General features: G+C 42.4%; 1 protein-coding gene across 1 annotated transcript; it reads left to right on the forward strand.

The window, feature by feature from the left end:
- Positions 1-1,747: 1,747 nt before the first annotated feature.
- On the forward strand, positions 1,748-2,180 carry LOC140715571 (histone H2B 1/2-like). Its single transcript, XM_073027926.1, has one exon. It carries the CDS (start codon positions 1,770-1,772, stop codon positions 2,139-2,141), a length of 372 nt encoding a protein of 123 aa, XP_072884027.1. The 5' UTR covers positions 1,748-1,769; the 3' UTR covers positions 2,142-2,180.
- Positions 2,181-9,931: the final 7,751 nt, after the last annotated feature.

A 9,931-nucleotide genomic window follows, 5' to 3' on the forward strand; every position in this document is an offset into this window, starting at 1 on the left:
TGAAATTAGGAGAGCCAGAAGGAGCCGTAATAAGGCCTTGGTGGACAGGATTAAGGAAATCCCCAAGGCATTCTACAAGTATGTGAAGAGTAAGAAGATAAGTCGTGACAAAATAGGACCAATCAAGTGTGATAGTGGAAAAGTATGTATGAAACTGGAGGAGATGGTAGAGGTACTGAATGAATACTTTGCTTCGCTATTTACTATGGAAAAGGATCTTGGCGATTGTTGAGTTGACTTGCAGCGGACTGTAAAGCTTGAGCATGTAGATATTAAGGAAGAGGACGTGCTGGAGTTTTTGGAAAGCATCCAGTTGGATAAGTCGCCAGAACCGGATGAGATGTACCCCAGACTACTGTGGGAAGTGAGGGAGTAGACTGCTGAGCCTCTGGAGATGATCTTTGATTCATCAATGAGGACAGGAGAGGTTCCGAGGATTGGAGGTTTGCGGATGTTGTTCCCTTATTCAAGAAAGGGAGTAGGGATAGTCCAGGAAATTAATAACCAGAGAGTCGGTGGTTGGTAAGCTGATGGAGAAGGTCCTGAGAACAGAAATAAGGAGGAATTTCTTGAGTCAGTGTTAGTAATTCCATGTTTTTTTTTTGTCACATACAGCTGTGGAGGTCAAGCCATTGAGCATATTTAAAGCACAATATGACAGGTTTTTGATTCGTCAGGGAGTCAAAGGTTACAGAGAGAAGGCCAAAAACTGTGAAAAATGTAACTCAGATATGTTGGAATGACAGAGCAAATCGATGGACTGAATGATCTATTTCTGTTCTTATGACCTGAATCCTCTCCAAAGTCTGGATTTGTATAATCTAATCCTCTTTGGCTTCAAGGTTTATGGACTCAATTTCATTCTGAATGCTGATGCTTGCTTTATTTGCACAAATTGATTTGTTTTTTTTTTAAATCTCTCTGTAGATCTAAAATCTTCATTTTAGATTGGGCTTTGTGGTTGCCTGTAAGCTGACAAATCCCAAGATTGAATAATTTATACAAACTTTGATAATAAAATGTACTTTGAACTTTAAACTTTGAGAAAGCTGAACTAGATTTTTAACAGCTCTCCAGAGAAGTCTTAGCTAGACTTTTAGCTCAACTCCACAACATTCCCAAATAAACTTTAGGGTTTGGGCTCTTCTCCACAGCAGTCCTAACTAGAGTTTTGTACGACTCCAGAAGAGGCCTAGACTCCACTCCAGAGAATGCCCAACTAATTTTTTTTTAGTATAACACCACTGAGGACATGCTTTCTTCTCAGTCTGCTATTCAGACAAAGGTTCTGCCTGAGGACTCACACCATCTGTTTCAGGAATGGTTATTATGCCCGCAAGAAAATGGATCATGCTTCTTGATGGTTACATATATATACTTTGATAATAAATTTACTTTAAACTTTTCATCTGAATGTCAGTTTATTTCTTCTGCAACTGTATACTACGTTTCCCTAAGTTTAATGTCAGCCCCAAATTTCTCTCTAACCTCTTACCCCTGCTGTCGGAGAAAAGTGCAGTAGAACTGTCATTGGCGGCAAGGTTCGCGGTCCGAAAACTGGGAGAGGCTTCTGATTGGTGGAGCAAGCAAGCAATGATATCTAAATATAGGATTTCTAGAACGAATTTCGATGGCGATTCGCCTCTCTAGGTAGCCAATGAATATTCTCTGATGCTCTATTCCTTGATTAGCATACTGACGTCAGCGTTTCCTATTTAAGGGACGCTCACTGTACTACTACTTATTTGAGTCTGAACTCCACCGGAGAAATGGCTGATCAGAAGCCTGCTTCTAAGAAGGGCGCTAAGAAAACGCTGCCGAAATCTTCAGCCAAGTCTGGGAAGAAGCGCAGGAGGGTGAGGAAGGAGAGTTACGCCATTTACATCTACAAAGTCATGAAGCAGGTTCACCCTGACACCGGCATCTCCTCCAAGGCAATGAGCATCATGAACTCATTCGTGAACGATATTTTCGAGCGCATCGCCGGTGAGGCTTCCCGCCTAGCCCATTACAACAAGCGGTCGACTATCAGCTCCCGGGAGATCCAGACGGCCGTGCGCCTGCTGCTTCCCGGTGAGCTGGCCAAGCACGCCGTGTCGGAGGGAACAAAGGCAGTGACCAAATACACCAGCTCCAAGTGAAGAGTGCCGCCACAACAAACCACAAACCCAAAGGCTCTTTTAAGAGCCGCTCACTATTTCATTAACAGAGCTGCATTTCTTTGTCATATTCTTCGAATTCAATTTTAATGCCAGACAGTACCCTCACTAATAATTTGTCAAAACTGCAGGCTAAATTCCATCCGTTGTTTGATAAAAAGCACTCGGTTGTAACATGATGTTCACACAATGACTGACCGAGGCAGCAATTGAGAATCGAATTTTTCTGAGTAGAGATATCATTAAATGAAGTCCCCAGACAGCTCTGCAATATTACCTACACTCAAACGTTAGACTTCAGTAATGGGTTAGTCGGGAGAATTATTCCAGAAGCAGAGCTGTAGATTCAGTTTGAACAAAGGATTTTTGGCGGGCTGTTTTCAAGTTTCGGTTTATTTTCGGCGGGTAAACTGTTCCTTCCGCGCTTTTGATTTTGATTGCTAAATAAATCGGTGCTCTCATTGGTTTATTTGTTCCCCATTGAGTTTAAGCGTTGTTGCACCAATCCTGAACGTCTCACTGCATCCCCACAGGACATACAAGAATGCCGAGGGCCGGACGCATTTCCTTATTCTCTGGGTGTTGCTCAGTTTATAGAAATGAATGGACAAATAAAACCAGCAGGAAAGCTCGTCCCCGGCCCAGTCCCAATTAGGCCGTGTTAATAGGCTTTTGAGAAAGGGCAACTATGATGAGTGAGTGGGTGCCGGAGCCTCGGTCTTTCTGGCTTCTGTGCAAGAGTGTCTGACGGCTGGAATTCTTGAACTGGCTGACAACGCGGCCAGACCCAACCTAAGCACTTGGGTTTTGTATAGTATCTCACTCGGCTTCAAATTTATGCCAATATTCTTAGATTTCCTGTGGTAATATATCTTGCTGGGCTTCTACTTTATGCCAAGATTCATTTTCCAATTCTAATCTGTGCCATTCTGCTTTAATATTTTGTCATAACTCTATCAAATCCTCAATTAAACAGCCAGCTGCTACTGGTTTTTGTAATGTTTAAACTTCCCGTTCAACAGCTTCCCTTGGGGGATTTTCCATAGGGCATCACCAGCAGTTTTCCCTTCACAGCCAGTGTGACCAACAAACTCCTCATATTGTGGCCACTTCCCCCAATACAGGAGGAATCCCCTCGAATCAAAAATCTTCCTGAATTCTTCATCCTGGGTCACTAACCGCTAACTAGCCAGCCCCAGATCTCGGTACCTCACTCACGAGGTCTGACTCGAGTCTTCCGCAGAGCAAAGAGCTTTATCCATGAGCCCACCCAGGGATGCCAGTGCTGTTACAAGAAATGCCCCTTGTAATAATGATCAGTAAGGCACAGAAAATCTTTATTTGCCAACAAGTAACTTTTATTATTTCTACTAAAAAGCATGCTGGTTGCGACTCCAATCTACCTGTGTGCTCCGTACTGGAATCCTGATACTCCATGAACAGTCAATGAAGAGAAAATGTATTAACCAGGAAAGGAGTCTACCCCGAACAGGCGTTCCACATGGTCCCAATCTCCACATGTCCATGGGGTCCTTCTTATCCACAATGGTTGGTCTCTGGCTGCTGGAGAATTATTATACCTTTGTATTTTGATCTGCTGCGTCTTATACTGTTCCTCATCAATTATACATCTCCATTCCGTTAGCTCAAGGTCACCTAATCTACCTGGGTCACCTGCTTACTGACCATTGTACAGAGTGACACCCAACATTGTTTCATGACTCTGCCCACCCCAACCCTGTGTATTTGTGCACAGGTCCAAACCAGTTAAATGAGGTTTAACTCATTTGTGCACAGATCCAAACCAGTTAAACCAGACAGAGTCTAATGAGACTGCAGATTGCAATTCTGGCATTTTACTTGACAAGTAGCTACTCCTCTGAGAATGGTCTCAGGTTTGTTGCTCTGATTAGATTGTCCCAGAGTCAAAAATCAGATCAGAGTCCATCCCTTTATATAACAAATGGCTACTTGTTTGGGAATGGTCTCAGTTTTAGCAGATCATTACTTGAACCTGTGTCCACATTCAGTTGCTCTGATTAGATTATCCAACTGCAAGAATCAATTCAGAGTCCACAAAAAGGGTGAAACAAAGACATCTGGATTGTCTGCTTCCCCTCCCCTTGATTAGACTGCAGTTTCTTCTGGCCAACAACTTTGTGCACCCATGCTGAGCTGATCAATATCAGGTAGTAACGGGGGACAAGGGAATTAAAGATCAACTAAAAATTACTTTTGCACAGTTTTCACTGTAGAAGAAACTAGCAGTATGATGGAAGTTGGAGAGAGTCAGGGGACATAAGTAAAAGCAGTTGCTATTGGAGGGAGAAGGTGCTTGGGCAATTGGAATGTCTTAAGGTAGATATGATGTTGTTGGGATAACGGAGACATGGCTGCAGGGAGATGAATGTACAAGGGTATACGTGCTATCGTAGGGAGAGAAATGTGAGCAGAGGGGGCGGGGTGGCCCTGTTGGTGAGGAATGAGATTCAGTCCTTTGCAAGGGGGGACATAGGGTCAGGAGAAGTAGAGTCTGTGTGGATAAAACTGAGGAACAGTAAGGGCAAAAGGACCCAAATGGATGTTGTCTACAGGCCACCAAACAGTAGTATGGATATTGGGTGCAAGTTGAATAGGGAGTTAACATTGGCATGTGGCAAAGGTAATGTCGCAGTGGTTATGGGGGATTTCAGCATGCAGATGAACTGGGAGAATCAGGTTGGTGCTGGACCACAGGATAGGGAGATTGTAGAGTGCCTGCAGGATGCATTCTTGGAACAGCTTGTACGAGAGCCGACCAGGGACAAGACTATTCTGGATTTAGTGTTATGTAATGAACAGGATTTGATAAGCGATCTTGCAGTAAAGGAGCCATTAGGAGGTAGAGACCATAATATGATAAGCTTTTATCTGCAATTTGAGAAGGATAAGGGCAGCTCGGAGGTGTCAGTGTTGCAGATGAACAGGGGAAACTATGGAGCCATGAAGGAGGAGCTGGCCAAAGTTGACTGGACGGATAGCCTGGCAGAAAAGACAGTGGAACAGCAATGGCAGGTATTCTTGGGAATAATGCACAAGGTGCAAAATCAGTTCATCCCCCAGAGAAGGAAGGATTCAAAGGGGGGAAAGGGGCCTCAGTGGTTGACAAAGGAAGTCAGAGATTGCATAGCATTAAAAAAAAGGAAATATGACAGAGCTAAGGTGAGTGGGAGGACAGATGATTGGGAAGTGTTTAAGGAACAACAGAACTTAACTAAAAATACAATACGGGGAGAAAAAATGAGGTACGAACGCAAGCTAGCCAGGAATATAAAGGAAGATAGCAAAAGCTTTTTTAGGTATCTGAAGAGAAAGAAGATAGTTAAGAACAATGTTGGGCCCTTGAAGAATGAATTGGGTGAAATTGTTATGGGAAACAGAGAAATGGAAGAAGAATTTAATGAGTACTTTAGATCTGTTTTCACTAAGGAAGACACAAGCAATCTCCCAGATGTATGGATGGGCCAAGGACATAGGGTAACAGAGGAAATGAAACAGATTGACATTTGGAAGGAAACGGTGATGAGAAGACTGATGGGACTGAAGGCTGACAAATCCCCAGGTCCAGATGGTCTGCACCCTAGGGTACTAAAGGAAGTGGCTCTGGAAATTGCGGATGAATTGGTAATCATTTTCCAATGTTTCTTAGATTCAGGATCAGTTCCTGAGGATTGGAGAATGGCTAATGCTATCCCACTTTTTAAGAAAGGAGGGAGGGAGAAAACAGAGAACTATCAACCTGTCAACCTGACATCGGTGGTAGGAAAGATGCTAGAGTCCATTATTAAGGATGAAATAGTGGCATATCTAGATAGCAGTGATAGGATTGGGCCAAGCCAGCATGGATTTACCAAGGGTAAATCATGCTTGACTAATCTGTTGGAGTTTTTCGAGGATGTAACCAGGAAGTTAGACAGGGGAAGATCCAGTGGATGTAGTGTACCTCGATTTTCAGAAAGCATTTGATAAGGTCCCACATAGAAGATTGGTGGGTAAAATCAAAGCTCAGGGCATCGGGGGGAAGGCATTGACATGGATAGAAAACTGGTTGGCAGATAGAAAGCAAAGGGTAGCGGTGAATGGGTGTTTTTCGGAATGGCAGGTGGTGACTAGTGGGGTGCCACAGGGCTCGGTATTGGGACCACAGCTGTTTACCTTTTAAGTTAACGATTTGGATGAAGGCATAGAAAATAACATCAGCAAATTTGCTGATGATATTAAGCTGGGTGGCAGTGTGACATGTGATAAGGATGTTAGGAGAATTCAGGGTGACTTGGATAGGGCTGGGTGAGTGGGCAGATACTTGGCAGATGGCGTTTAATGTGAACAAGTGTGAGGTTATCCACTTTGGGAGTAAGAACAGGAAGGCAAATTATTATCTGAACGGTATAGAGTTGGGTAAGGGAGTAATACAAAGAGATCTCGGAGTCCTTGTTCATCAGTCACTGAAGGTGAATGAGCAAGTGCAGCAGGCAGTGAAGAAGGCTAATGGAATGTTGGCCTTTATTACAAAGGGAATTGAGTACAAGAGCAAGGAAATCCTCTTGCATTTGTACAGAGCCCTGGTGAGACCACACCTGGAGTATTGTGTACAGTTTTGGTCTCCAGGGTTAAGGAAGGACATCCTGGCTGTAGAGGAAGTGCAGCGTAGATTCACGAGGTTAATTCCTGGGATGTCTGGACTGTCTTACGCAAAGAAGTTAGAGAGACTGGGCTTGTACATGCTGGAATTAAGGAGATTGAGAGGGGATCTGATTGAAACATATAAGATTATTAAGGGATTGGACAAGATAGAGGCAGGAAATATGTTCCCGATGCTGGGAGAGTCCAGCACCAGAGGGCATGGTTTGAGAATAAGGGGTAGGTCATTTAGGACAGAGTTAAGGAAAAACTTCTTCTCCCAGAGAGTTGTGGGGGTCTGGAATGCACTGCCTCGGAAGGTAGTGGAGGCCAATTCTCCGGATGCTTTCAAGAAGGAGCTAGATAGGTATCTTATGGATAGGGGAATCAAGGGATATGGGGAAAAGGCAGGAACTGGGTATTGATAAGGAATTGATCAGCCATGATCTCAAAATGGCAGTGCAGGCTCGAAGGGCCAAATGGTCTACTTCTGCACCTATTGTCTATTGTCTATAAGTCAACTGGACCAAATGAGATCTGAAAGGATTAGCCGAAGAGATTGTGGAGGCAATAATAATGATGTTTCAAGAATCACTAGATTCAAGAATATTTCCAGAGAACTGGAAAATTGAAAATGTCATTCCACTTTTAAGAAGGGAGGGAGGCAGAAGGAAGGAAATTATAGACTAATTAGTCTGACTTCGGTGGTTGGTTAGATGTTGGAGTCCATTGTTATTGATGAATTTTCGGGGTACTTGAAGGCACATGATAAAATAGGCAAAGTTAGCAGGGTTTTCAAAAGAAGAGATTTGCCTGACAAACCTATTACAAATCTTTGAGGAAATAACATGTGAAATAGACAAAAGAGAGTCAGTAAATGTTTATTATCATCGGCTTGTGACGTGAAATTTGATAACTTAGCAGAAGGAGTTCAATGCAATGCATAATCTAGAAGAGAGAAAAATAAATGGACAAAATAAAAATCAATAATAAATAAACATGTAAATCAATTACAGTATACATAGAATAGATTTTTTAAAGTGCAAAAAACAGAAGTACTTTATATTTTTTTTAAAGTGAGGTACTGTCCAAGGATTCAATGTTATTTAGTAATTGACTGACAGAGGAGCTGCTTCAGGAGCTTTTCCTTAATCACTGAGTGGGTGCTTTCAGGCTTATGTACCTCCTACCTGATGGTAACAGTGAGAAGAGGGCATGCCTTGAGTGCTGGAGGTCCTTAATAAAGGATACTATCTTTTGAGACACCACTCTCTGAAGATGTCCTGCGTCCTTTGTAGGCAGGTACCCAAGATGGAGCTGACTAGATTTATTACCGTCTGTAGCTCCTTTTGGTCCTGTTAATGGATGATGCAAATATAGATGGAGAGGTAGGAAGTTTTGAAGAAGCTGAGAGTCTGCAAAAGAACAGACAGACTTGGAGAATGGACAAAGAAGTTACAGGTGCAATATAGGCAACACACACAAAATGCCAGTGGAACGCAGCAGGTCAGGCAGCATCTATAGGTAGAAGTGCTGTCGACGTTTCGGACTGAGACCCTTCGTCAGGACTAACTGAAAGGAAAGATAGTAAGAGATCTCTTACTATGCTGCCTGACCTGTTGCATTGCACCAGCATTTTGTGTGTGTTGCTTGAATTTCCAGCATTTGCAGATTTACTCGTGAGATGCAATATAGTATATTGAATTGTATGTTCATATACTTTGGTAGAAGAAAAAAAGCACAGACTGTTTTCTAAAGAGCAAGAAGATATAAAAATCAGAAGTGCAAAGGGACTTGGAAGTACTTGCGCAGGATTCCATAGAGCACATCTTGCCGGTTGAGTCAGAGGTAAGGGAGGCAAATTCAATGTTAGTATTCATGCTTGTCAGGACGAAAACAGAAAAGAAAGGATGTAAAGCTGAATCTTTTATAAGGCATTGGTTAGACTGCACTTGAGCAGTTTTTAGCTTATTATCTGAGAAGAGTTGTGCTGGCATTCAAGAGGGTCCAGAGGAGGCTCAGAAGAATGATTCTCGGAGTGAAAGTTTGAATATATTTTGTGCATTTGATGGCTCTGGGCCTCAACTCATTGGAGTTCAGAAGAATGAGGGGGAATGTTATTGAAACCTATCAAATAATAAAAAGCCTGAATGCAGTAGATGTGCTGAGGATGTTTCATGTAATGGGTGAGTCCAGGACCAAATGGCACAGCCACAGAATAGAGAGATTGCTATTGAGAACAGAGATGAGGAGGACTTTCTTGAGCCAGTCAATCGTTATTCAGTGGAATTCATTGTCACAGACAGTTGTGGAGGTCAGTCATTGAGCATATTTAAAACGGATTATGATAGGTGCTTGACTAGTCAGGGAGTCAATGGGTACAGGGAGAAGGCCAAAGAATGTGATTGACAAGGATAATAACTCGAATATGATGGAATGACAGAGCAAAATCAATGGACTGAATGACCTGTTCCTGTTCTTATGGCCTAAATATATTCTGAATCCTCTCCAAAGTCTTCACTTCTTTCCTATAATGCCCCAACCAGACTTGAATGTAGATTTCCAGAGAAGGCCGAACTGGACTTTTATACTCTAATCCTCTTCAGCTTCAAGTCTATAGAATCAATTTCATTTTAAAAACTGACACTTGCTTTATTGTTTGCAAGAATTGATTTGATTTTTTAATCTTTGTTGATTGGGTGTTGATCTTTTTTATTAAATTGTGTTTTGCGGCTGCCTGTAACCAGATGAATCCCAAGTTTCAATAATTTATACATATGTTGATAATAAAATGCTCTGTGAACTTTAAACTTTGAGAAGGCTGAATTAGATTTTTGAACTGCACCCCAGAGCTGAACTCCACAGCAGTCCTAACTAAACTCTAGACTCCACTCCAGAAGCGGCCAAACTAGAGTTTTATATGACTCCAGAAGAGGCCTAGACTCCACTTCAGTAACAGCCTAACTAAATTTTTTATCAGTTTAACACCACCCAGGTCATGCTGTATTCTCAGTCTGCTATCAGAACAATGGTAAAAGATTCAGGACTCGCAGTACCAGTTTCAGGAATGGTTATCATCCCTCAACAGTCATGTTCTTGAACCAAAGTGGATA

Source organism: Hemitrygon akajei, chromosome 24 (genome assembly GCF_048418815.1).
Source record: "Hemitrygon akajei chromosome 24, sHemAka1.3, whole genome shotgun sequence".
In the NCBI taxonomy this organism is placed as follows: Eukaryota; Metazoa; Chordata; class Chondrichthyes; order Myliobatiformes; family Dasyatidae; genus Hemitrygon; species Hemitrygon akajei.

Bases quoted from the DNA above. Each gene is read 5' to 3' on its own strand.
- LOC140715571 (XM_073027926.1), top strand. From the start codon at position 1,770: ATGGCTGATCAGAAGCCTGCTTCTAAGAAGGGCGCTAAGAAAACGCTG.